Source organism: Hakea prostrata, chromosome 8 (assembly GCF_041222555.1).
Source record: "Hakea prostrata isolate BN-2017 chromosome 8, UWA_Hpros_2, whole genome shotgun sequence".
In the NCBI taxonomy this organism is placed as follows: Eukaryota; Viridiplantae; Streptophyta; class Magnoliopsida; order Proteales; family Proteaceae; genus Hakea; species Hakea prostrata.
The window spans coordinates 14,480,772-14,508,504 of NC_142607.1; the positions used below are offsets into that span (position 1 = coordinate 14,480,772).

The 27,733-nt window shown below is 38.4% G+C and overlaps 3 protein-coding genes across 7 annotated transcripts in view; all 3 read left to right on the forward strand.

Annotated features, from left to right (window-relative positions):
* LOC149007144 (kinesin-like protein KIN-14C) overlaps positions 1–9,229 on the forward strand; it is a 28,446-nt gene extending 19,217 nt beyond the window's left edge. For all 3 annotated transcript variants that reach the window (XM_089166205.1, XM_089166206.1, XM_089166207.1), the window contains 8 exons: positions 3,254–3,360; positions 3,506–3,684; positions 3,782–3,946; positions 4,029–4,282; positions 4,382–4,545; positions 6,196–6,731; positions 8,377–8,477; positions 8,570–9,229. In XM_089166205.1, coding sequence (XP_089022331.1) covers positions 3,254–3,360; positions 3,506–3,684; positions 3,782–3,946; positions 4,029–4,282; positions 4,382–4,545; positions 6,196–6,731; positions 8,377–8,477; positions 8,570–8,634 — 1,571 coding nt within the window. In that variant the 3' untranslated portion in view covers positions 8,635–9,229. The remainder of the gene's footprint in view (positions 1–3,253; positions 3,361–3,505; positions 3,685–3,781; positions 3,947–4,028; positions 4,283–4,381; positions 4,546–6,195; positions 6,732–8,376; positions 8,478–8,569) is intronic.
* Positions 9,230–10,330: 1,101 nt separating this feature from the next.
* On the forward strand, positions 10,331–14,976 carry FRO8 (ferric reduction oxidase 8). The gene is made up of 9 exons (XM_089166208.1): positions 10,331–10,602; positions 11,262–11,944; positions 12,047–12,140; positions 12,209–12,400; positions 12,498–12,735; positions 12,815–13,142; positions 13,235–13,481; positions 13,832–14,514; positions 14,603–14,976. Exons 2-9 carry the CDS (start codon positions 11,785–11,787, stop codon positions 14,782–14,784), a joined length of 2,124 nt encoding a protein of 707 aa, XP_089022334.1. The 5' UTR covers positions 10,331–10,602; positions 11,262–11,784; the 3' UTR covers positions 14,785–14,976.
* A 7,620-nt stretch (positions 14,977–22,596) lies between these two features.
* LOC149007146 (protein PAL OF QUIRKY-like) lies at positions 22,597–24,505 on the forward strand. Of its 3 annotated transcripts, XM_089166953.1 has the most exons (4): positions 22,597–22,900; positions 23,072–23,464; positions 24,134–24,206; positions 24,288–24,505. In XM_089166953.1, exons 1-3 carry the CDS (start codon positions 22,747–22,749, stop codon positions 24,175–24,177), a joined length of 591 nt encoding a protein of 196 aa, XP_089023079.1. In that variant the 5' UTR covers positions 22,597–22,746; the 3' UTR covers positions 24,178–24,206; positions 24,288–24,505. The 3 variants fall into 3 exon arrangements, 2 of the variants coding, with proteins under 2 accessions (XP_089023079.1, XP_089023078.1); XR_016175262.1 differs by having other exon boundaries at positions 23,072–23,653; positions 24,134–24,505; XM_089166952.1 differs by having other exon boundaries at positions 24,134–24,505.
* Positions 24,506–27,733: the final 3,228 nt, after the last annotated feature.

Below are 27,733 nucleotides of genomic sequence, written 5' to 3' on the forward strand. Positions count from 1 at the left end.
GTATCGCTGCCTACCAGCCCAAAGTTGAGAAGGAGAGAGATCATGCCGATGATTCGAAGAAGAAGAAGGATCGAAGGACTCCTGCAAAACTCGCTGGAAAGCTGCAAACAGCGGCTGAAGTTTCTATCCCCAAAAATTGGGGAAGACGATGGTGGAGTTGGAGGGTTTTTAGGGTTGGTTTGGTTCACCCCAGACCGGGTTTTGGGTTGGTTTCACCCCTTAAGAGCCTAGGTTCTTCTAAATTGGGCCCAACTCAAGTACACTTATCCTCCCACATAGGGCCCAAACGAACCAAATATAAAGATTGGGCCGCTTGGTTCCCAAAGAAACCTCCTTGGGCCCAACCTATCTCTTTAACCCCAAGCCCATCACATTTTATTAACCTATATTTCTTAATCCATTTCATTTTCAAGACCCACAGCCCAATCCAGCCCATCAAACCAACGTCCCACCCATTTATCATAAGCCATAGTTTGTATTTGGACCCCACCCATTTAACACATCTATCATGGGCCTGGCCCGTTTCGTTACCCCAAAGTCCACTTCTTCTGATTTTTAATTTGGGCCCAATTAACTCAAACAGACCAAGGTTCAACCCAAGGCTCAGTTCAAACCAACGATTCACCAAACCAGCGGTTCGACCGAGCCAAGAAGAGGAAAATTCATCTTCTTCAACCTTTGGACTGCAAAATGGAAAGGAAGGCGGCAACGATGGGGCTGCAACGACTGAAGGGGAGATGCAATGCTCCATTACGGTGAAAAAAATAAAAATTTCCAGACCAAGCGCTTTGCTCCAAGTCTAATTTTGAGCAGTGGGTGTGTTATTCAGCCTGGGAGGACGATATTGAATTACTACGGTTATGCGGCACCATCATACCACTAAACTTCAACAATTCCATCACCTTGGGGACAAGGTGATTTTCGAGGGGTCGGTAGTGTTAGGACCCTAGGGATGAGGCCATGTGGAATGAGGGTTAGTTAGGGTTACCCTAGGGATGAGGCCATGTGGAATGAGGGTTAGTTAGGGTTACCCTAGGGATGAGGCCATGTGGAATGAGAGTTAGTTAGGGTTAGATGAGGTAATAAATAGAGGTAGAAGAGAGGGTGAGGGCATCGAATGTTTGGAGAGTCATGTGGGCAGCCGTAGGCTGAGGGAACACCGTGAGGTGTGGGGGTGACTGGCACCATAGAAACCAGTGTTATCTTGTTATTTCTTGCATCCTTTTATGAATTTTTGGGAAATATTATTAGGGTTTTATCAGTAACCTTCACCAATAATCTTCTCTCCCCCATCCATTCCCGCTTTTATCTTCCCCTCCATATTCTTAACTTAGGATTTGTTTTTCAACATTTATTTATTGTTCTCCTTTCCCCCTGGGTCTTTGATCAAAGATGCCTACAGTTGTGCCTCTCTTTGGTTAAGGTTTCCCTTTTCCTTTTATTATTTTGTTATTTACTTTCTGCAATTTTTTTCTCGCATTTATTTATTGTTCTCCTTCCCCCTTGGGTCCTTGATCAAAGATGCCTACTGTCGTGCCTCTCTATGATTAATGTTTCATTTTTCCTTTTATTGCTTTGTTATTATTTTTTGCATTTTTTTTCTCTTTAATATCCATTCCCCTGATCGGTGGACTATAAGCTACGGCAAAGGGTCCACAGTCAAAGTCATCCTAATTATACTTCCCTTCCCTTGATCCAAAGCTGACACTTGGATCGCTTCCCTTTTATTTATTTATTTATTTATTTTTCGCATTTTTTTCTTGCCTTTTATTTATGCGTTTTTTTATATTTATTTATTAGATGATGAATGGTTAGGTTATGTTTGTTTTATTTTTTAGTCTTAGTTAAATCGCTTTTGATGTATGTGTTAGGACCACCCATTTAGTTTAATTAATTAGTTAAGAATTTTTAATCATTGCACTCTCATGCTACCATTAAAAGGTTAAATTCTAAAGTGGCATATCTCCCTGAGATCAACCCGTTAGCTACACGATAATGTGCTTACAGTTATTTTTATTTTGCAAACAAACATTCTAAATTTTACCTATCAATTTTCAAAAACAAGATGGTTTATTGAAATTTTTTTTGGGGGGGGGTGGTGGTTGGGGGCGGAGAAGGTGGGGGTGTGGTTGGATGGGAGGGGAAAAGTTTAATTTGGGAATGACATAGTTATGGGGAAGAAGATTGGTGGGCTCGATGTCCAATGCTACATAGGTTAACCATTGAAAAGGAATTTGTTCTTACTGATTGTTTTTAGGGTTGAAGATATGAAGGTGATTTTAGTACTCTTCAAGACATCTGTTGGCACATGGAAGTCAGTTTTTGAAGAAGTTACTTTCTGTTGACACGTTTCTGCAGTTATAAATTTCACTGGAAAGGGGAGGCTAAGAGAGATAGGGATAGTTGTCCTCATATATAATTGTAAAATTTTTACTATATTAAAGGTGGAGAGTACCCAATGTCAGTAGGCTATGGAAAATTTAATCTGCCAAGACTGGCAACTTTTGCTTTGGTTTCCCTTCTTTTTCTAATACAAAAAGAGTACTTTTCAAAAAATAAAACTTTGATTTGGTTATGGACATAGAGAAAGGCAATGTCATACTGACATCACACTGTTTGCAGCAAAAAATCCTACAGCTAAACATGAGCTATTTGTGTCAGGTTAAGGATGATGTCATAGCGCATTTATTATTGAATTGGTATATTGTTGAAAAGGTATGATTTTACTAGTTTGGTCTTCTTGGGGCCATTGGCATGTAAAGGTCCGGGAATTTTGATTTATTATTCAGTGAACTAGGGTTCTCGTTAGAAGGTGGTATTCTACAGAATCTATTGCCATATGCAATTTTGTAGGGCTTGTACAAAACAAAGAACAGAAGGTTTCTTCAAGAATATTAATAATCTTAGCCTATAATTTGTGATTTTATTGCCAGCAATCTGATCTGGGACTTCCACGATAGTGTCCTTCTGTCTGCTCTATCATGTAGGAGCATGCCTCTGGTCCTTTGACTTGATTCTACCTTCTTAGTGCACATTGAGATCTCCTGACATTATCAAATGACCAACTTCTTATTGTTGTGTCCTTAATTTTGCAATTGCGATACTGTATGGAGGTTGGCTTTTTAGTTCCTTTCCAAAAGAGTTAAATCTTTCTAAAGTATTAAATTGATATTTACTTAGGTTGCATTTGATTTTTTCCTGTTTGTTTATCGTTTTAACTTATGCAATCCTTTTGATGGTTCAATGTTGACAGAGGAGGTATTTTTAGACACCCAACCATTGATACGATCAATTCTTGATGGATACAATGTATGTATCTTTGCTTATGGTCAAACTGGTTCAGGGAAAACTTATACAATGGTATGCATGACAAAATTTCTTTCTTATGAGTTAGGACAGCTGTGGGTTCCCTTTGTCAGATTAGTCCTTCATTGTTTGTCCAGGTTCTTGACCACATATCTTTTGTTAGTTTTAAGTCTAATGCAGCTAACTTTTATTCTTCCAGACTGGGCCTGATGCAGCTTCCAAAGAGGATTGGGGGGTCAATTACCGAGCTCTAAATGATCTCTTCCACATTTCACAGAGTAGGAAGAGTTCGTTTATATATGAAGTTGGTGTCCAAATGGTTGAAATATATAATGAACAAGTGCGCGACTTACTAGCAAGTGACGGTCCCCAGAAAAAATATCCTTCTCTTGTTTTAGTCTTTTGTTACTGAATGTGTTTTTCTTCACCTAACCTCTCTTGATTCAATGGTCTTTCGTTTCCTTTACTTGCACACACTTGGGATTTGGTCTAAAACTCAGCCAAATGGACTAGCTGTCCCTGATGCAACCATGTTTCCCGTTAAGTCAACGGAAGATGTCCTGGACTTAATGCAAATAGGACTAATGAATAGGGCTGTCGGTGCCACTGCTCTAAATGAAAGAAGTAGCAGATCCCACAGGTTTCCAGTTTTTATTTAACTATACATTCTTTATTAACTCTTCTTCACAATGCTGGTGGTCATTTTTAATTTATATGTGCAGTGTTCTCACTGTTCATGTTCGTGGGACGGACTTGGCCACTAATGCTACCTTGCGTGGCAATCTTCATTTAGTAGATCTTGCTGGAAGTGAAAGAGTAGATCGCTCTGAGGCAACAGGAGAAAGGCTTCGTGAAGCACAACATATTAACAAGTCATTATCTGCCCTTGGAGATGTCATATTTGCCCTAGCTCAAAAAAGCCCTCATGTGCCATACAGAAATAGCAAACTTACTCAAGTCCTACAAAGCTCTTTGGGTAATTGCCTGTTTCCTACTTTTTGATTGTGATGCTTCTGTGAGGTTCTTGTTTTTCCCCTTCTAAGTTCATACTTCTCTTTCATTATCCACACTACAGGTGGTCAGGCAAAGACACTCATGTTTGTACAGCTTAATCCAGATGTAGATTCCTATTTTGAAACTTTAAGTACCTTGAAGTTTGCAGAGAGAGTATCAGGAGTTGAACTAGGTGCTGCACGAAGTAGTAAGGAGGGCAGGGATGTAAGGGAATTGATGGAACAGGTCAATTATTTCGAGTCCTACTGACTTTTATTTTCAATTTAATAATATTACACACTTCAATTTCACTATTGTTCGATGCGTTGTATCTTGTCATGACAATTCTACCTTTGGAAAGAAAGAGGTTATTGGTGGGTACTCTTTAGAAACCATAAATATTAATTCAAATTTCAAGCTTTACAATATGATTAAAATCTCTACAGAAAACTTTCAAGTGATATGTTGATGGTCCAAGATTTTCTTAGTTCCGTTGTTGCTAACTCATAGATCAAGACAGTAGAAAATAATTTGTATCATTTTTCATTTTTTTGGCTAGAGATCTTTTTCAGAGGATCAGTTAGAAGAGCTATTTTGATGACTCCTAATTCTGTTGGATGTGATATGGTGAGAAAACTGATTTGGCAGATGTATGGCTATGCAAATTGTCTTCAGGGACAGCATTTTTCTTACTAGGTCCAGGTTGGTTATTGTTTTCACTCTGTTTTGAATCTAAAGACCTCTTAAGGGTTATTCTATTCTCTCAATTTCCTTAAGAAGTTCTCTATCCAAAAGAAAATGTGTAAGAATCCAGCATAGGAGATTAGAATGGTTATTTAAGGGACTTGATTGGATTAACTGGGGTTGAATCATTGAAGCAAAAGGTAAAAAGTTCTCAAGAAGTTTATTTGGTTGATTGGTATATTTTGTGGTTTATGGAACTTGGAACTAAAATGATCAGTGACTGGGGATATAAATGAGAATGGTGGAGAAAGAAAAGAAAATAATGTGGATAATAGAGACAAGAAGAGAAGAGAATTTTCATTGATATTAATAACAGGAAACTCAAAATATCTCCTAGAAGTTCTAATAAACGGCTTCAGCATCATCCAGGAAGCAGAAAAATTTTAAACTTAGTTTGGAAATGAGTTTATTTGAATTTTCTTCATTGATGTAGGAAATTAAGAATCTTCATATATGCATAAAACATGAACTGTAACTGGTTTGAGGTAGTAAGGTCATTCGCAGCATATGCTATTGAGCAACTGACAGGGACTGGTTATGCAGATTATAGGAGTAAAAAGACCCAGATAAGGGTGGACTGAAAATGACCTGGGAAGAAGTGGAGAGAGAAGAAATTAATGGCTTTGGGTTGACAACAACCATGTTTTCAGTAGTTCAATTGAGCTGTAAAAACAGGATCTGTATGGCAGATTCCATTTAGTTGGAAAAGGTTAAATTAGATTGTATTGCGTTGTGTTTATATTCAATGTACATGAAACAGACGATGCATGTGCTTTATTATATTCACTTGTCTTGTGGAACTTGGGTGAAAGAATCTACTGTAACTGTTAATGCTATTGCTGTGGTATTTGCATCATGTAGATCTGCATGTTTGAGCTTCTCCTGGGCGTTGAATGCATATGTATGACTGCACTGTGAATTTGCACCTGAGGCCTCATTGTAATCACATTCACTAATGATTAGCATTCAGGGAAAGGAAGATTTTATGCATCTTTTTCGTTACCTTTATTCCAACAAAAGACATAACACATCCTTGCTGAAATTATGTACTAATTCTGGCCTAAAGACGAAATTGTGTTTTTTATAAAATTGTAACTTGTTATTTAGTTTTCTGTCTTTGGCTTTACTTTCTGAATTCTGCTGACCTTGTAGGTAGCATCGCTTAAGGATACAATTGCAAAGAAAGATGAGGAGATAGAGCGGCTGCAACTGGCTAAAGAACTCAAAACTGTGTCTCCCACTGTCAATGGTGAGAAGTGGGGCACTAGCCTACTCAGGCATGGGGCTTCCTCTCCAAGCAGACACTCCCTCAGTGTGGCAGCTACACAGAAAAACCAAAGACTGTCAAGTAGGAAAAGTTCAGGGCTTGAGAAAGAAACATCTGATCAAAGCAACAGTTCTGGGCACAGTGATATGCACTCTTCAGCTGGTTCCCAGCAGTCAGGGGATGAATTTAGGTACCAGAGGGAGTTTCTCCGTCAGTCAAAGGCTGCTGTTCTGGACGCAGAACATAAATTTTCTTCAGATGTTGAGCTTCTAGGATTTGGGGATGCAGATGCTGAGGAGAGGCTAAGTGACATATCTGATGGTGGCTTGTCCATGGGAACAGAAACTGATGGTTCAATAGCAAGTGTTGTTGAGTTCACTCTTTTCCCTGAAGGTTCAAAACCAGCTGCAGGCATGGAGAAGTGAGTACTCCAATCTACACCCCACCCCTCCTTGTCCAAATCCTTAATACTCAAGGTTTTGTTTACTTGCTAGCCAGCTATTATTTGGAAAAGTAAAATGGTGAACACCCTCTAACATCCTCAGCAGATCCTGGAGGAAAAGTGCTACCTTTCATACTATCTATAACACTAGTGGGCTGGCATAGATCAGCTGTACTTACCAATAATGATGTGACCAAAGCTTTACACTACAACAACAACAAGCCTTGTCCCAACTAAATGGGGTCAGCTAGCTGGATTCTTGCCTTCCAATCAGCTCTGTTTGAGGCCATGCTAGATATGAGGCCTAAACTACTCTTAAGGTCATCTTCGGTTTACCCCTAGCTCTTCTAGTTCCTTCAATTTAGATTGTATCACTTCTTAGTACATGGACATTTACAGGCTTCCATTGAACGTGGCCGTGCCACTTCAAATGACTTTCTAATAGCTTATCATTTATCAGAGCTACTCCCAAACCAATTCTAATATGATCATTTCTTATCCTTCTTAGTTTTGCCACTCATCCATCTTAGCATCCTCATCTTAATACACTGAATTTATCTGTATGATTCTTTCTAATAGCCCAACACTCTGTACCATATATCATAGTTGGTCAAACGCCGGTCCTCTAGGATTTTCCTTGAAGCTTTAAAGGAATACGTTGATCACACAAGACTCCGGATGCACCTCTCCACCTCATCCACCCTATTTTAATTCTTTGGGAAACATCATCCTCTATATCACATCTTTTATTTATGTTCACTTTGAGAAATCTCCTTATCAAGTTTCCTTTATGTGACCAAAACTTTACACGTCTGTTGATAAAACTAGCCTGTATTTTGGCTATGTGAGGAAATTCTTACCACCACTACTTAGTGTTTTCGTTGTCTTCTTTTTTTCCCCCTGCCTTATGAGGTTGTTCCTTAACTGCATTTTCTTGGCAGCATCACTTTTTAACTGTAGTTGCAAATTTTGTTTCTAAATACGTTTCACCAGCATAAGTTGGTCACTTAGTTGCCTTTATGTTAATCCCTGTAAAGCATGCCTCCACGGGTCAAATGCTATGATTAATGACCATCGCGCATTATGCTTTTACATTTTATGTTTTACAATGATCAAAATGCAACTGAAGCAGTGCACTTGGAATCGATCTATTTGAAATCCAGTGTTCTGTCTTTCTTATTTTCAATTGGATGTGGGTATGAACAGGTGATTAGTGTGATTTCAGATTTCCCTACTCTTTATATTTGATATGTGGTGCTCAGTCTTACAAAAAAGACTAGCGTAAGGAAGCACTTTAATGATAAAAATGCAGAAGCTGATAATAACCTCACATTTGTTGATCTGGGATCTGGGTTATATAAGCTTATTATTCTTTTGAAACAGGGAACTGTAGTGCTGCTGGCAGAGGCCAGACTCCTTGCACCATTTTAGTGAGTGGAAACTATTAGAAATGTCTGAGAAGCAACAAGAGTAGTATGAAATTGGGTTCATATACAGAAAAGTTCTTACAAAATTCTCATCAACTGATGACACTTCTGTTTAGCAATCTTGGTGGTGATGCTAAGTAGTGTTTTGCTATCAAAATGCTTGTGAAATATGAACTATTTTGACCTCTTATGTGCAGGTCAAAACCTGTCTCATGCAAACTTCCTAAAGCACCACCAAAGCAGGTTCAAACAAGTTCGGTTCGACGGTCATCATCAACCAGCACATTGAAGCTAGCAAGTATGTAATAATATATTATTCAGTACTGAGTACTCACTACCAATACTTTGGATTTGCTTTATAGGAACTAAGTATGCTGAATGCCATGGCAGGTTCAAGAAAGGTCCCCACAAGTGGCAGCTCTTCTGCAACTAAATCAGTTAAACGATGGCAGTAAGGTTAGGAGGCACTTTGACAGCAAATATTTTTTTGTAAACACGGATTTGAAACGATTTTGCAGCACCTTGTAACATGTATTTTCTTTACTGAGGTTCCTCGCCTCTCTTTTTTTTATTTATTGCATGCAGTGTTTTTCTTTTTTCCCCCTTTTTTTTGACAATGTAAGCATCCTTGTATTTGTCGATGCTAGATGCCTGCATTCAGTCTGTAATATATTGTCTTTTCTTCATCAGATTTTGTTTGGCCTTGTATGTACTACTTGTGTTTGCTTGTTAGCTTACCACAAGAGAATTCTGCTTGCATATCAGGTAGGTAAGTTTGGTGGCTATGAACAGCTAAGTATCCGAAAGGCATAACCATTTTGATACCCTCCAGATTGTACCAAAAATAAATGAAAAATAAACCATTAAACATGAAACTGTCGCCTTTAATTTTAAGTGGACTTTGAGAGGTAAAAATGAAGAACTGATGAACCAGAATGTGAACTTTGTGTATTTTTATTTGCGGCAGCCGCACTGGCTGCTGCAATCATGCCACGTGTACAAATATAAATCCAACATATGTGAATAAAAGTGCGGGAATGTAAGTGTAAATAAGAACTTTTTATTTTACAAAACCTCAACTGATTTTTTTGAAATTTACATTTACAATCCCCGGTGTTCACCAACTGGGATATTAAAAAAATTGAAAATTATTCAGTTAAAGTAAAATATTAAACACTTTTCTCTAAGAAAGGGATTGATAATTGGATTCAGAAACCGGTAATTAAAAATCGAAAATAAAAAATGACAATTACCAATCGATAATTGAATAGTTTATCTGATCAGATAGTGGTTTTGCTAATTCGGAATAGGATACTGATGTATCCGAGCTGAATTCGATCGGTTTATAGGTCTACTTTTCAAATAATTTTTTTTTGAATACTTTATTGTATCTAGAGAAATTTTTATCCGAATATTATTTGATTCGATAAACAATTATTGGAATCTGGTTGCTTATTGGACGGATACAAATATTTTTTAGTAAGAAAAATTCTGAATACAAACACATTTAAACAAATACAAATGCGAATTCGTAGGTGAATTTCGGCTATCTATTTACAGCTGCCAATCCTAATTTCTACTTACCTGACAGGAGACTTTGCTTAATACGTTAAAAATTTCTCCTTGTTTTTGGATCTATGGATTGATTCTTGGGTTCTTGAAAGCAAATTCTTTCTAATTGATTCTAACCTGATCAAAGATCATAACTCTCATTATTTCGTCTTTGAGTTTAGATCTCTCCACCCAGTCAGCTGCCTACTCATCCTCCACTCTCATGGTTGGTCAGACACAAATCTGCCCGTGATACATGGGCAGGCTCATGTGTGATGGTGCCATGGTGGCGAAAATGGTAAGATGGGCAGTTGAGAGAGAGGATCTGCATCATAAAACCTTGCCGTACGAAACCAGAGAGAGAGAGAGAGTGAGTGCTCTAAAGAAAACGATGAAGAATCTTTTTTTTTTTTTTGGGGGGGGGGGGGGGGGGGCTGCAATGGAGACCCTTTCTAATTGTAATGACGAAGAAGATGATAATTCTCTTCTAACCCCCCACCCCCAAACAAAAAAGAAAAAAGAAAAAAGAAGAAGAAGAAGACAACAAAGAGGATAATTCACTGTATTTGCTTATGGTCCATGTCGATGTCATTATCCTGTGGGAGTTCGGTCACTAAAGAATCTTCCTTTTCCAGAGATGGTGATGCTGATTGCTGATTGCTGCCGACCTTGCTCTAGCTTTTACTCAAATTGGGACCCAAGCTTGAGCAAAGCTTGACTTCTATTGATTAGTTTTGTTCCTTATTAGGCTTTGGCTTCAGCTTTCAGCTATCTTCTGTTATTTTTCGTCATTACTGTTACGCACCGGGCTTCCTCGATCCCCTGTATTAGTAAAGCCACAACACAGACGCCCAAGGGTTACACTCTTACAGGTTTAAGAACCCCTCTGCAATCATTTCCCTCTCCCAACCCAATTTCCCCCATTTCTTTTTCGATTTTTAAATGAAGTTTTTCTTCAAGCTTTCTCCATCATCAATTGTGGAGAACCTTTCCAGTCAAAAATTAATAATGAACCTGGATGTCATTGCTAGTAGTAGTTGACATGTGAGATATGACAGCAGCCCAAACAAGCAAATGCTCTGCCAGTAGCGTGCTCTGAGGCTTCATGATTTCCTTTCAATTTATTGTTATGGAATGAATCTTTGAATCATCCATCTGGGTTTTCCATGTGGAATTTTTTTGTTAGAATCAGAATATTATACTTCTAGATAACTTAAATCTATCTTGAGAACCATCTGAGTTGCTTATCTCTTAGTTTCATACTAAATAACTATTTGTTGTTATGAAGCATAGCTAAAATTTTCGGGGAAATTCTATTTTTAACATTTGATATATTTTAATTGAATTAAAACTTGACATATGGCTTTAAGATTGCTAGTTGGCAATGATAAACTCTTCTAAGTAAAGAGGTAATGGGTTCAACTCTACATCTACCTTGAAGATGTAGTCTGAGGTGCTATAGCTAGCCCGTGATATTGATGCATATAAAAAATACATACGATCCATTGATGTGGGAGCTTTTTCTCCTCAGTGTTCTGCAGGTTTCATTGGTGGCAGCTGTTCTACTTGATACTCGTTTATTTATCAAGAAAGTGGAGAAATTAGCTAGGCAGGAGAGCAACTTGGCTCAAGACCATCCAGAATGCAGAAGGATACCTTTTTCATTCCAGGAATCATTAGAATCTCGTTTGGAAATCTACAGTTTCCACAACAATCCAAAATTCTTACTGGGTAGTGTTTGGTGATGTATGGGATACGAGATATGTTGTTATCATGCTTACAGTTATCAGTATTGGGATTTTATGGAATCTTTCCAATATCAATGGCAACACACTCAAGTCAAGTCTTAGTACCCTTTCAGGAAATTCCCAAAGTGGAATTGTGGGGAAACGCACTACATTATTGGGTCATACATCTCAACAACTGTGGTGCGCAGAAGGGGTGAGTTCCATGTCTCTGGTCTCATACATCTCAAAGCTCTTCATTTACTTGTCAATGTGAGCTTTTCTCTGCAGTGGTTATATGCTTCTGTTCCCAAGTGTTACTAAATAAACATGGCAATGACATCCATACTTGTGTTGGTTCTCAAAGTCCTTATGATCTTGGTATTTGCTGGTTGGGTTTGTATTTGGCTTCTCAAACCCACAGAAAGATGGACGAAATCATGGCACACAGCTGAAGAGAGTGTAAGGACTACATTCATTGGATACAATGGTAATCAGTCCTCCAGTTTTGATCTGCTTCACTTGTGTTTTAATTCAGATGTTCTTACATAAACCCAAATTCTGAAACCCAACCTCCCTTCCCCAATTGCAGGTCTAAATTTTCTTGTTTACTCGTTTCCCCTCATAGTGGTGGCTATAATTGGATTTGTTCGCATACACTTGAAAGATAAAGAGCCAAGAAGCAGGTGGAGAATTTTGTATTCACTAAATTGTTTCTCAACTGTATTTCTAACATGATAGTGAACTGTTTCAGTGGCAAATGGATGAGATTCTCATTCATCAATCTCTCTAATCCGGTCATCGCACGTAGCCCACTTGGTACTTTATCTGGAAATGAACTGCTGGTTGGAGCCCTTTTCTTCCTGTTTCTTGCTTGGACATTCTATGCACACATCTCCAGTGACTTTAATAAAATGGAGCCTGTAAAATCATTGAAATTGAACATGTGGGTACTCAACAAGAACTACTACTCATATGAGTATTTAGAGCTGATTAAAAATTGCAGAATATAACCTGTAAGTGATGCTATGATCATATTCCAGATGGCAGTACAAGGTCTGGAAGATAGGGGTTCGGTTTGGTTTGCTAGCAGAAGCATGCCTGGCACTGCTTCTCCTGCCCATCTTAAGAGGAATGGCCTTATTTCGGCTACTCAATATCCAGTTTGAAGCTTCAGTAAGATACCATGTCTGGCTTGGGACTGCAATGATACTTTTCGCCACATTACATGGTTCAAGCATATTTTTTGTGTGGGGCGTTAAGAACACAATCCAAGACAAGGTAAAACCCAAGTTTTGAACAATTTTGTTGCTTTGATTATCCTTCCATGTACATTAAATGGCCCATATTTCATGAACAGGCAGGACTGTGGCAGAAAACAGGTAGGATCTACCTTGCTGGGGAGATTGCTCTGGCAACAGTGTTAGTCATTTGGATCACATCACTGCCACTAGTGAGGCGAAGACAATTTGAACTTTTCTATTACACCCACCATCTATATGTTATCTTCTTCGTATTCTTCATGTTTCATGTTGGAGACCGGCACTTCTACATGGTTTTCGGTGGAATTCTTCTCTTTGCCCTAGACAAGCTCCTACGTATTATACAGTCAAGAACAGAGACCTGTATTCTTTCTGCACGAATCTTCCCTTGTAAAGTTTTAGAGCTCACTCTCCAAAAACCACTAGGTGAGTATGGAACTCATTTAGCTCAATAGAGATCAGGGAACTAAAATTCTGAACTTGTAATTCACTGTGAAAATCTTCTCCACTGTTTTCAGGACTGAAATATACTCCAACAAGTACAATCTTCATAAAAATACCTAGTATATCAAAGTTTCAATGGCATCCTTTCAGTGTAACTTCCAACTCCAATATAGATAAAGACACAATATCTGTGATGATCAGATGTGATGGAGAGTGGACAAGCCTCCTGTTTAATATGATCACAGGTGGTGCTAACCACATGAAGTGCATTCCAGTTGCAGTTGAGGGCCCTTATGGACCTGATTCAATCAATTTCCTAAGGTTGGTGGTAATGCAAGAAAAGTTGTAACTAAAATGGCAAATTATGATCCAAGGTCCAAATCCATTGATGGACTTTGCCCTGAACATTGAAGCTAAAGCTCATTGTTAAAAGTCATAAAGTCCCCACTTTTTGCCAGACCAGGCAATCCATATGGTTGCTTTATTGGTATTGGACTCTGGTGATATCAATATGACCAACTGCCACTTGAAACAGTGGTGCCTTTAGGTTTACATTACCTGTAGTACTAATAGGAAAGGTGGTGTTCATTGGATTATATTTGTTAACAGTTACCAATTTCGTTAAAATCTAACAGGGATTACTAATAAATCCTGCATCTCTGTGGCTTCAGATATGACAGCTTAATTCTCGTAGCAGGGGGAATTGGGATAACTCCAATCATAAGCATTTTACAGGAAATTATATGCATCCATGGCAGCAACAAGAACAACACACCATCAAATGTACAACTGATTAGTGTTGTAAAGAAGTCCCAAGACATCAGCTTGTTGAACCCAATTTGGCCAATACTTCTGAACCAAAACCATGAGCAAGTAACTGATATAAAAATCAAAGTCTATGTTACCCAAGAAGAGAAATCAAGTAAAACTATTGGAGAACTAGTGAATGAGCTTTCTCATGTGGAAACAGTAAGTTTTGATACAAAGAATTCAAGTTATGCAATGTCTGGACCTGTAAATTTGCTCTGGATGGCTGCCACAGCTGGGTTTTCCTCCATTGTCTTCCTCATAATGTTAGGATGCTTTAACCATACGGTTCTTCACACTGAAGATAAAGCATTTGAAAAGAAGCACTCCACTTGGGTTACAGACCTTTTTCTGCTATGTTCATTTGTGATTTCTATAACATGTGCCACCTTGGCCACAGTCATTGCCAGATGGAGGAAAACAGAGAATGAAATTCCAGAGAACCCAACAAAACAAGTTGAAGAGGTTGAACATTCTTGGCTAGAAGCAAGGGGTGATGATCTTGAACGGTATGAGATCCATTATGGGCAGAGGCCTAACCTTCAAGGTAATAAAGCATGCCCGTTCTCTGTTTTTTGCTCTTCTTCTGCTGCATGAATCATGTTGAGAAACATTGAATTTTGTGAAATGAACAGATTTACTTTCAAAATTTCCAATCCAATCTGGAGGATCTGATGTAGGAGTTATAGTTTGTGGACCTGAATCCATGAAAGAATCCGTGGCTTCACTCTGCCAGCAGAATTTACACTGCCTTAAGACAGGTGACAAGAAAACGAAACCCAACTTCATTTTCCACCCATTGAACTTTGCATTATAGGTGTTGTTCAAGCTTTCCTGCACAAACTGGTATGTGCTTTGACACAAGTAACACAAACAAGAGTCAAGTTATTTATGATTGCTCTCAGATATTGTATGATGCTACTGCCTTTGGTTCTGTTAATTGTTATTGGTAGCAGAATCTCTGTACGTGTGTAACAATAACATAGTAGCTTTTCTTCATAGCATTGGAACACCCCCCCCCCCCCCCCCCCCCTCTCTCTCTCTCTCTCACACACACACACACACTCACACTCTTCTAGACCAATTCGTCTGTTGGAACAAATTCCTACTATATGTTATAGATTACTAGGACAGATGAGATCACAGACGGTTGGGGTTTCAAAAATGTCATATGTGGTGATCCTGTGAATCGAACTGGAGATACCCGCACGACAGCAAACAAAAATTTAGTCTAAGCTAGAGCCGGATCCGAGTGGGTTGAGCCTTGGCCAGGGAGAATATACTGTCAGTGGGCTTAGCACGTGACATAATCTGGGTTAAGGCTCTTTTTGGTGTCAATTATCATTCTTAATTATTAGGTTTTTTCATTATTTTAAGTTGTTTGGCATTTATTATCAGTTTTATTTTTATTTAAAATAATATAAAAACCTTCAAAAATTCATAATGAACTTTTTGTCTATTATGAATTATGTTCAGAATTTCATTCTTCTCATTTATGCACAAGTTTACTTAAATTTTTATGGTTAAGATGAGGGTAAAATAGTCAATACACATTTTTTTTTAATAAAAATCATACTTTTTCTCTCATTTATCACTTGCTCACTATTATTTTCTAATAATTTTTTATTTTGATACCAAACATATTTTTCATTTCATAATTTATTTTCGACAAAATTCACCAACCCATTTTTAATTCTAGACCAATAATGAATTCTTGTACTTATGTCTTTTAAATAGGCACAATAGAGAATGAGAATTTATACCAAAAGAGCCCAAACCCAAAAGGGCAGGGCCTGGACTGTGATTGCTCAATCCAACCTCAGATTGGCTGGACTTGAGTTAAGGGGGAACTGGGCTTGGGCTGGGCTTTCCAAAACCTCAATCCAGCCCAGCCCATTCACCTCACGTTAATCATATAGCCCAGTGCCAAAATTCATGTTAGGGCATGTGGGTGATGAGCATCACCCTAAGCTGTTAGTATACCTGGGTCCCATCTTTCATGTGCCATCTAACAATCCAACTAACACTCCTTTCTGATCTGCTTGATTTGATAGCTCTCCTTCCAATAACAAAAATCAGTCCAGCGGTTGACCCGATCCGTTGGTTCTGGGTTTACCAATCAGGGTTGGACCAGTCGATCTGAGACAGTCAAATTATATCAATCTTGAACCGGATCTATTTTGCAAATACCGACACCAATATGCAAGTATGCAACTCAACTCTGTCTGAAAAACATGAAAATGGATTTCCACGCCGTGTATCGGGTTGATATCAATATCCGCCATGGTCCTGATCCCGATACCTAGGAATATGGATCAAATTGAAGTTTTCTAGGGAAAAATGGTATCAGTTTATTTTATTTTATTTTTTTCGGTTGAAAATGGTAGCAGTTGGAAGAGTGGAGCAGTTTGAGTCTCGAGACGCCACCTTCCCAGGTCGAATCACCTAATTCAATTATTATGTTCTCTTGGGAATCTTGCTTTTCGTTGTAATGCCTTCATTAAAATCCCCAAAAACCGAAACACATTATACGAAGTTGGTTTCTGCTACAAAAGCGTCAGACAATTCCAGCATTTGACCCGATTCCGTTCCTATAATTGAGGGTTTCTTTAATTAGACGTAAATGATTTTTTTATTTATTTATTCGCTAGAATTTGACCTCATAATTCTACCCAAAACAAAATAAAATAAAATAAAAACCCTACCGACTATTAAAGAGAATTATAAGATTTTTGTTGATATTTCTTAGGATATTAAAAACAAATTTTATTTAATTAAATTAAATATTTAGTAACTGCTAAACATAAAATGGTAATTCATACAGTCGTTACCATTAAATAATTTGTATATATATATTATTCTAAGAAATTTTGTTTACCAAGTGTGTTAATAATAGTTGCTTTTTGGAAAATAATTCCTTAGTTTTGTCTTTTACATGCTTTCACGTCGCTCATAATTCATGCTTTATATATATTTTTAATAAAGAAAAAAATTTTTTGAGCGAAAGATATACAAATACACATCACTAATGTATGACAAAATAATGCTAAAAACCTGACACATATTAATTTATTACATTTTACATCTCATGATTTTAGTTAATTTTTTATTTTGAATGGACAAATATAATACTATAATTACTCTCTTCCCCTTTATGCTTCTAAGATATTCTTCGTGGATCCTAAATCAAGAATTTTCCCCTTCACCACAGGTAAAAAAAAAATGATTCCATAAAACCTAACATTCTCATTTAGGAATCTTCCATTTGCTTTGAAAATTTCTTTGTTTCAAAATTCAAAAGTTTCAAACCATGTTTTTCACCATAGAAAAAGTACCAGACCCCAACAAAAGTGCATTCCATTCTCCAACCAAAGAGGACCACAAGAGCTTTCCTGTTGAGCTTGAAGTGTGAAATCTGTTCTAGTCTTTGCTTATATTTTTCGACTTTCAAATTTTCAAGAGAATTCTTTGACATGCTGACTTTAATGAGGTCGGCCCAAATCACCCAATCTTTATTGTGAAAAGAGAATCAAATCTCCCAATCCAAAGGAGAAAGTTCCTTCATGTTCAACTTGAAGATTACAATATTCTCGCCATCTTTTTCACCCTTTAATTCTAAACCTACATGCTTAAGTAATACTAAATGTGTGTGTAGTGGACCCAGGCTCTTCTATGACTAAATAGCGTACAAACCTCGCAGCTGATGATGATGCATCTTCTCCTTCAACGCCAATCAATCTTCCAATAACAACGAATATAATTAAGGTTTGGTAATCACCAAATTTTTTTTACGATCTTGGGCATATTCTCATGAAAAGTTTGAATTTTTTAATTATCTAGTGTAACCTTCTTTTTATGGTAATTTCAAAATACAGGTTTCTTTAAAAAAAAAAAAGTCTAAATTTAAATTTTCAGAGAGAGAGAGACGCGGACTTATTATAAGGCCCACTAGTAAAAATGCAATAAATGAAATATTAAAATAATAGATACAACAAATTTACATTCTGATCCATTACCCGAATAATCCAATTTTTCTATCCTGACTTTTTTTGTATTGACCATACAATCCTATCCTGTTCTGGTTGTGGTGGAATAGGATGGTTATGTGACAGGAGAAAAAGTATCTAAGGGTATTTTTGTCATTATATTTTCTTTTAATATGTGATTTTTTATATATCTGGGATGTGATATTACATAATATACCCTCATGCAAGATGAAACCTACAATTTCGACTTCTCTACTGAGAGGTGAAAAGAGTAATAGATGATGGGATAACCAAACACCATCAAAACCGGAGAGGGACTAGTGTTGAAAAGGTCGTTAAAACCGTTTCATGTCTTGTATATGTTAAAGGATAGGGTCATGGGGGGCTTAGAAACCTACAGTTTAGGTTAGGTTCATGTGGGAAGGGCTGTTTGGCTGTTGGCTGGTCAAAAGAGACACTACATGGTAGTGGCGTCACAGTGTCACAATCTAATTCCAAAACCGGTGGCTCTGATAACAACCGCTAAAAACAGGTCGGATCACCTCCCATTGGGGTGAAATATGTACTCTTTTACACTTCGGCAAAGCCTATTTACGAATATTGACAAAATAAATCAGAAGTAGGATCTCAATTAAGCTTTACATGAACTTTACTCTTATTGTATAATAGAGAAGTATTAGAAGATTACATAATGCTCCTTTAACAAAAAATAATCCAAAACCCATACTAAAAATAGAATTAAATTAAACCAAACCCAAGTTGATTGAATCCTTGGTCTTGATGTATGTAAAGTGTATTTTTACTAGATATTTTATTAAGAAGTATTTGGTCATTATCAGCTGAACAATCTTTCGACTGTAACATGAAATATCAAGGGGTTGGATGAGATTATTAGATCCTCAGCCCACCTTCCACCGGGAGAATCAATCAAATAGAATCTTCGCACTCTCGGATATCGGATACAGGATCAGAAAGAGTCAAAAGGTGTGGTGATTCTGTTTGGTTGATTTGGGCAATGTGGGAAGGGACGCGTGCCGCGCCATGTGGGTAGGGAATTGGAGTCTTCCACCGTGCCAACGAGAAAAGGTTCCGCGTGGGGACTTCTCCCCACCATACTCAATGTAGTGTCACCTTCTTAGTATGCCACGTAGCATTTAGCTGTTGAAATGATGATCAAAAAGGGAATTTGGAATTATAGAGGAAAGCGGTCTATCGGCGAGTATGGATTTGGATAGGTAGACCAAGGAACGAAGTTTCGGAAAAATTCGCCGGTTCGCCAGCCAGCGAACCTAGCGAACCGGCGAAGCGCCGAAACCGGCGAGAAAAAAACGTGGCGCGGAGAGGGGCGCACGCCGCACAATGAAAAAAAAAAAAAAAAAAAACAACACAGCATAGTGACACACAGCGGGAGAATGGGAAAGTGGGAACGTGGGAAATATAAAAACAAAACGAGTGGGAATTGGGAATGGGATAATAAATATAAAACCAAAACGCCCAAACACAGGCGAGAACCGTGAACCACGCAGAGCAGCAGCAGAGCAGCAGCAGATGAAGCGATGGAGGGAGCGGGCGGCAGATGGAGGTTGCAGATGGAGGTCAGACGATTAGGCGATGGAGCGGCAGCAGATGGGCGGCAGATGGAGGGAGCGGGCGACACCTGGAGCACAAGAAGAAAAAGAACAAACGAGCGAAAGCGAGGCGAAAATCACAAACCACGCCAACACGCAACCGCGATTCTCTGTTTTTGCATCTTCCCCAAAGAGGGACATCAAGATTGGGTTAAGGCAGGGTTGAGATTTTGGGAATTTTAGGGTTATTCTCGTTAAGGGGCGGATCTCGGGTTCATTAGAAAAGACGAACACGATTCTCTGGAAGCCTTGCTGGCGACGAGCAACCAGGGAGAAGCGAGGGGACCGAATGTTCGAGAATCGGCCGGATCTCGCCAGCGGCGAGAAAGCCGAGATATCGCCGAGAAATCGGCGATATCCGGCCAATCTCGTTTCGCCCCACACTTTCGGTTCGCTGAGTACCGACATCAGCGAATTTCGGCGAAATATCGCCGAAATTCGCCGAAATTACCTTCCATGAGGTAGACAAATACTTTTTTTCTTTCTTCGGTGTATATACCTTGCGATGATGACGTGGATATACCACGACATGTGGTACCGGTTGATGCACGAATAGAGAATGAAAGGACGTTTTGCAGCTTTTGCTTCTCTCAAGTCTCAACCCAAGAGGATAAGAGGGTTAAAGGTGGACATCTTCTGCACCTTACAAAAAGTATTTATAGGGGAGCGACCGTGTAGCTAGAAGTTGAAATACATATGATTGATTTTGTATATATGATACCTTAGTTTAGGTGGGCCCAATCAAGGACCCCATCTCTCGTGGTCATCTACTTTGGACGGTTGGATATTTTCTTCTTTCTGCTCAGAAATTATGTCAAAGTTAACCGACCTCACGAATCGGAATTGGAAGTTGCAAACTGGGGCGGAAAATGAGTCCGGGTTTGAATCGGTCAGATTGAAGCCAGTGCAGGATAGAACGAAGCTCTTAATGTTTCTGAAGCTGATGTTTTTGCCGCTTCGTGTGATAGAAGCTCTCGCGTTTGGGACACTTTTATATTATCTATGGGATTGACAGATTTCAAAATCATGGAAAAATATCATGAGTATAGGCATCCACATATTGGGAGAAGATAGACACGGAGAGAGAGGAATGGTAGTCGTGGTTGTACCTTCACCAATTGAAAGAGTAAAAAGATCCAAAATAAAACGAGAGGTTACTGAGATTCTGCGCTAATTCCATTGGATCCCGATCCTCGCCACCATTCTGGGAGTGTATCCATTCATCTACACTCACACAAGGCCTAACACAAGGTTTGTTCATGTCAGTTAGGACCTCGTGTCGGGTATATGTTAGTCTGGGTGATGAGGGCACGAATAGGTTGGCGGGGGAGAAGATCTCCACAGGATTCTATCTAAGTTACCATAGATTTGTTGATTCCAACTCTCAACTTGTGTGGCTGTTAGGGGACCAATATCCAGTGTCAGAAATGAACCAGAATTACCATATGTCATGTTGGGGGGGGGAAAAATGACTATGTTCTAACGTGTCATCAAAAGGCTGAGATTTATTTACAAGTTACATCATTCTAACTTGTCTTCTTCTTCTTTTTTTTTTTTTTTTTTTTTTTTTTTGTAAAAAATAAAAAACTCTTTGATGTGATTTATAAATGGATTTCAACCATTTGATGTGACGTTGGGAAAACATATCATACATCTACAAGTCATAAATGGATTGGATAAATTTCCAACTTTTAGGTACTTGATCGGTTCACTAAAAGTTGTGAAACTAATGAAATGAATTAATTCAATTTTATTACCTATTCCATACCGGCCTAATTAAATATAACAAGTTATACACCAAAGTGGGCCCATTAAGCACATAATAGAGACAAAATTATACAAAGACATTTTTACGCTCAAGTGACCGGACATTCACATAGCATAAGGGGAAACTTGGGTTACAACTATGATCCACCGATTATTATATCTAAAAGTATGTCTCAGGACACTGCATAACATTTAGTTCATTCACACCTGATTCTTCATATACTCACAATATATCTTGAATGGGGATTGTGATATTGAAAATATGAAATTATTATTAAGTTTTTAACCATCACAGAGTTGCTAAGCTGATAATAACCAACACCTTTGATTAAAGGGTCATGGATTTGACTATCCCAGATAGTATATGTAATATCCGCTCTCACATTCTTCTTATATAGAAAAACTCTCTTACACAAAAAAATAAAAAAATAAAAATCTTTATAGTTATATATTTCCGCTTGCCACGTACTCGTAGAAATACTCGGGTTGAGTCATGACTCATGAGTACCCGTAACTAATAACCCTCAAATTAAACTTGTATTAATATAAACAAAACAAATTTAAGGATTAATTAATAATATGTTAATTTTCATTCCTTGTAGAATACGAAAAGTTTGATTCCAAGTCCAGGTGGGCTACCTATTTAGATACTCTTTCTTCTTTTCCCTTCTGCACGACTTCCAAGTTCCAAACGTCACCAAAAGATTAGCTCAAATGGGCCAGGCCTTCGAAAACGGTATCTATTTTGGCATATTTCCTTTCGCTGGACTTCCTTGCTATTGCATATTTACATATTTACACCTTATTGGCTCCTTACTCTTTTGAATATTCGAATTTGTTGGAGTTCGCTTTAACTACACGTTCACACTTTACACGGGACATTCCTGATCGGGTCGGAGTAGGTAAATTCCAACCCGACGAGTCTAACAACCATCACCGCCCGATAATCACTTAACACCCCCGATGCCGTTCAAATGGTATCTGAAGCTAATACAGTAACTATGGAGATTTGAACGCCGTGAAGTTTCAAGTTTAAATAAAGTCTACAGTGGAAAGGCGGTCGCTTTTAACGAGCAATTACACACTTACTTTAACGTTGCCGTGTGGGGTTGCCAACGGCGTTTGGTTTACGTGATGGCCCACCAAGACTTGGCTAGCCCAGTCTCTGCACTCGTATCTCCTACGCTCTAAACTCCAGAAACAGCTATAAATAAGGGAGGGAGGGTGCGAAGGAAAGGCTTGAAGGAGCCACTCGAGCAGCAGCTTCTCTCTCCTTTTCTTTCTCTTCTAGTCTTGTCTTTTGCTTAATTCTCTCTCTTTTTCGAAATTTCAACTTTACCTCGTAAACAACTTCAGTATCTGGAGGGGTTTCGGATCCCAAAACCCTAGAGAAGAAGCATGGTCGGAACTTGTCTTGATTCCAAAGCGAACACCATCAAGTTCCTCTGCAGCTACGGCGGCAAGATTCTTCCTCGACATCCCGACGGCAAGCTGCGTTACGTCGGTGGAGAAACCAGAGTTCTCGCCGTTGATCGTTCCGCTACTTTTTCAGGTTCGTTTCGTTTGTTTTGTTTTTAGCGTTTTTATTTTCCCGTGCTTCCGATTTCGGCTTTTGGTGTTAAGAAAATTCAGGAAGTAATTGAACACTCGATTTTGAAAAACGATTTGTTTATTTCGTACACGTTTAGGACAATTTGAGAGTGAGATGTTTGGATTTGTACAGAGCTATTGGTGAAACTTGGAGAGTTGTGTGGATGCTCTGTGAATCTGAGATGTCAGTTGCCGAAGGAAGATCTGGATGCCTTAGTTTCTGTTACCTCAGATGAGGATCTTGCTAATCTCATCGAAGAGTATGATCACGCAAATATGTGCCGAGAGAAAGAGGCACCATCGGTTTCTTCATCACCGTTAAAGATCAGAGCATTTCTGTCGCTGCCAAAATCTGTGAAAAAAGTTTCTCCTCCCCCATCGGCTACGTCCACTTACGATGCTGCTTCGGCATCGAAATCGCCATACGCAGCCGTTGCTCCCAGTTTTCCTGGCATGGAGATCCACCGTCGTATCCATCACGGATCATCTCCAATGGGATTTCCTGTCTGCTTTGAGAAATCTGCCGGTAAACTCCGTTACCATGCCTACAATGTTCAAGGTGACCCTAAGAGATCCTCTTATCTCATACACAACGGGAATCACTGGCAATGATGACTCTCTCTCTGTTCCGTTCGAGAAATTCGAACTGGAAAAAAGAGTTCCAGAGAACCAGATGAGAGGAAAAAGACGAAAAGAAACAAAATTCCAAATATGAGTGAGTAAAGAAGTTTTTGTTCTATGTAATCAAGGACTGTAAAAACGTTAAAAACTGGATTCCTGGATCTTTAGCCATTAATGCATATCATATCAGAATCAGCCCCAAATTTCTGAATCCACTCCCCAATGTGATCGTGACTCTTGAGTTACTTCTTCGTACTTTGAGATCGGCGCCATTGTTTCAGAGTGGCTTTTGTCAGCGACTTCGTCCTTTCCCATTCTCCCGTGGTCAAAACTATCTCCCCGTTAGGGTTCCGTTAACTACCTTCCACACATAAATGGGTGTTCATTTCGTATTTTGTGTGATGCGTGTTTCGTGCGCCACTTGGCTATATCCCTTTCATTGTTCTGTGTTTGTTTCTTACACGTATCTCTTCGTCTTCCTCGTCGTCTTCGTAAGCTCCTTCTCGACGAGTTTATTTTGAATCCGTGTGCCTGTTTTTTCTGATGTGATTTGTTTTTACTGTTCTGTTTGCAGGTTTGATGATGGCCTCGAATGGTGCGTTTATCCGTCCGCCGTGAGGTTAGCGAATCAGAGTATGGCGATATACGTAAGATTTTCTTCTTCGAAAAATATATATATATACTCTGAGGAGATGGACTGATGATTTCTAGTTGTTTCGCCTTGGAAGATCTGTTCCTGGATATGATATGAAAAGACGGAGGAGGAGATTGGTGGTCTTAGTTAACTCTCCAGAGTCGCAGATCTGTAGAAGATAATACGGGAGAATAACTAACATGATAATTAAAAAAGAAAAACTAATGAAAAACGTCAAAGGTCTATAACAGTGAAAGAGATGCCCTGAGTCTTACTCAAAAAAAAAAAAAAAAAAAAAAAAAAAAAAGGAAAGAGATGCAATGAGCCTATGACCCACTACAGCTGTGAACTTGCAAGATGGGCAAAAATTGTTTTGGAGTTTGGAGAGAAAATGATGATATCTTTGGTGGTCCAATTGGAATGATGAAAACGAAATGAAAGTTTGAAGGAAAGATCAAAGACGGACGCTGTGATTGCGGTGATTGCATCACTGCTCAGGTGAAGAAAGAGTGAAGGTAGATTTATCATCTAAAAATCTGACCAGAACCTTTTAATTGATTCGACTTCATCTGCAATATTTGAGGAACACAGGAAGAGGTATGGATGGATGGAAAGATAGAGAAGAGAAGTTTATAGAAGTAGTAATGATGAAATGAAAAGTAGAGCAGAGTACCCATTTCCCAGCACAGTAACTAGGGATTCTGTCCCCAATAAAGCTGAGTTTTGGTGATCAACCTACAACTGCACCAAAAATACAGGGTATCCAGGAATGTTGGGATTTGGGAATGCTCAGGTCTGTGGATGATTAAAATAAAAAAGTTTCAGCCTACACGTTTCAGTTCAGTGTGGTATTCTAGGATGATTTTCATATTTTCAATTCAGAAAAGAAAAATGGAAAAGAAAAAAATTTCATTTCACATTAGACCTCTGAAAAAATATAAAGGGGGGGGGGGGGCGGGGGGGGGGGGTTCAAAAAGAAAGCACAACAATCGGGGTGTATATTAAATAAAATGGGGGGGGGGGGGGGGGGGAATATCCAATTTTTTTTTTGGGTTTTTCCCGCCCCCCCCCCCCCCCCCACCCCCCCCCCCTCTCCACAGGGACTCTAAATACATTTTTGGGAAATTTTCTTAAATGGAGTCCCTCTCGGTGCTTTGACTTTAGAGTTTTTTCCTAATCACCCATTTTAAGTGGGGTGAAATTCTTGAGTGTGAAAAAAATTATTGATTGTTTACATTTTATAAGTTAAAAATTTTGCTACAATTTGTACTGTTATTTATTAAGTTTGTACCTAAAATGACGGTTTTGTGCTTATGACTGCAGAATGACTTTAATGCCCTTATCTCTTCATGCACCCTTACTCTCTATCTTCACCTCCAAAACCTATATAGCACCACCTCCACAACTCCCCTTCCTTGACTTCGACAACTGTTCCCCTTGTCTGACTTCGTCACTCTCCATCAATGACAAATAAACAAGCCAATCTTTGTAGGTCAGGGTTTGAAGAGATTGTCAAGCTACACTTGCAAATAAACAGGCCAATCTTTGTAGGTTTGGGATTGCCTCCAACAGTCAAGTCAATACTTCAAACATCAAGAGGAAGGTTCTAGTTGCAGAGTCTCGAAAGTCGAACAACAATATAGACAAATTCAATTAATTATCTTTATCCTATTAGAGTTTCGAGTATTTATAGTGTTACCTCTATGAAGGATTATCATCGAATTTGGTTGGCGGTGGCTTCTCCTATCTGTACAATCTCTACAGGAAGTTGATTCCTTCAAGGTTACGCCTCTTAACTTAATTCCATGCTTGTGCACCTACCCAGGGTGCGGAATTTTGGCCGAAATATTGCCGCGTTTTGGCTAGTTTTCGACCCCTCAGTATTTTAGATCAATTTAGACCAAATTTGGTGTCAAGCTAATTTGATGCCAAAAAATACACTGAATTTGTTGTTTTTGCCTAAAATTTCATATAAAGTGGTGTTCTTGATAGGCACATATATGACTGTAAAAGCGGTAGCTAAACGGACGTGTGAATATGTTAATTAAACGGTTTTAAATATCTACCATCAAATCTATTAACTAAATCTGAATCGTCCAATAAAATTCATATTCTTACCCCCATTAAATTCTCAAAATGAAAAGAAGAAAAACAACGTTGGTGGTTAAAGTAACATCTCGTTCTTCTTCTATTTCTTCCTATGTTCCTTATAGGGAGCAAAACAATTCTCTTAATTGACTATATAAACATCTAATATGTATATACGAAATAACAAAATCACAAATTTCACATTAGAAGGCTCCAAATCAGAATTTCTTCACATAGGAAACTAGAAACGAAAAAAAAGAAAAAGAATAAGAGAATAGAGAAATAAAGAATTCTCTTAGAATAATGAGATTTGCGATAATTGAGAGATTTAGCAGAGATAGTTGAGAATCCAAAACAGGAAAGCAGCGATCATTGTTGTGAGAAACATCGAGAGGATTTGCGAGTGAGACGAGAGAAAATGAGGTACGTGTGAAACGAGATTCTTTTTTCACTTCATCTGGACGATAACAAAAGAACTACTGGAATTATATGGTTTTCAGTGAGGAACTCCTATCTTGATGAATGTCGGTGAAAGGATTTGCAATGAAGCTGATAGAGAAAGAACAGAGGAGGAAGAAAGAGACATTACTGCCAACGATCTCATCCACAACTGGTGATATTAAGTTAAACCTAGCTAATCCATAAATAATAGGAGAAAACATTGGTATTTTATTGGATGATTCAGATTTAGTTTTAAAATCTGACGGTGAATATTTAGAGTAGTCCATTTAACTTATTCACACGTCCGTTCAGCTATACTTTAGGCATATATATATGTATGGTTACCTTTTAGATGAAAAAACTTTACAAAACTTCTAGATCTGTGTGAAATCCTGTTTGATCGTCGTAAATAATATACTCATCAAGAATGAAGCAAGATCTACTGCCATATGTCGAAGATTAAAGGAAAATATGACAAAAATGCAAAAAGTAGGAGAAAGAAGGTGTGGTGAGGTCTCGAGATAAGAGAGAAATTTAGGAAAAATAGGTTGAAAATTTGTGGATAAATTGGCAAAATTTCGGTTTGTATCGGTTAAAATATCGACAATATTGTGTCAATTTCGGTTTCACTTTTAAAATCAAATTTGCTATATGCCGAACCGGCCGAAATTTAGGGTCGAAATTTGGCGATTTGTTTTTCCATACGCCTACCCCGCCATGTGGCGTGACCTCAGCCGCTGTGATTGCTTCCTCTGATCACCGTGGTTGGCTTGTTTGGGTTCTTTTCCTGTTGAACCCGGTTGGTCAGTCTTGGTTTAACAGACTAACAGTTATTATTAATTTTCATAAAAGAAATCATTTGTAAAACTAATTGTTATTTAATACTTAGAAAGATGTCAAATGTCATATCAAGGAATACGAGATTTTCCCAGATCAAGGGATTAACATTCGAGCTTAATTTCTTTAAGCTTTTCCAGAAGTTTACAGAAAACTTAAAAAGCCTTTGAAATC

Coding starts and splice junctions, on each gene's coding strand:
- LOC149007146 (XM_089166952.1), top strand. CDS start 22,747: ATGGTCGGAACTTGTCTTGATTCCAAAGCGAACACCATCAAGTTCCTC. Junction 22,901..23,071: donor TCGTTCCGCTACTTTTTCAG/GTTCGTTTCGTT, acceptor GGATTTGTACAG/AGCTATTGGTGAAACTTGGA. Junction 23,465..24,133: donor CTGCTTTGAGAAATCTGCCG/GTAAACTCCGTT, acceptor TTCTGTTTGCAG/GTTTGATGATGGCCTCGAAT.
- FRO8 (XM_089166208.1), top strand. CDS start 11,785: ATGGCAATGACATCCATACTTGTGTTGGTTCTCAAAGTCCTTATGATC. Junction 11,945..12,046: donor TACATTCATTGGATACAATG/GTAATCAGTCCT, acceptor CCCCAATTGCAG/GTCTAAATTTTCTTGTTTAC. Junction 13,482..13,831: donor GATTCAATCAATTTCCTAAG/GTTGGTGGTAAT, acceptor CTGTGGCTTCAG/ATATGACAGCTTAATTCTCG.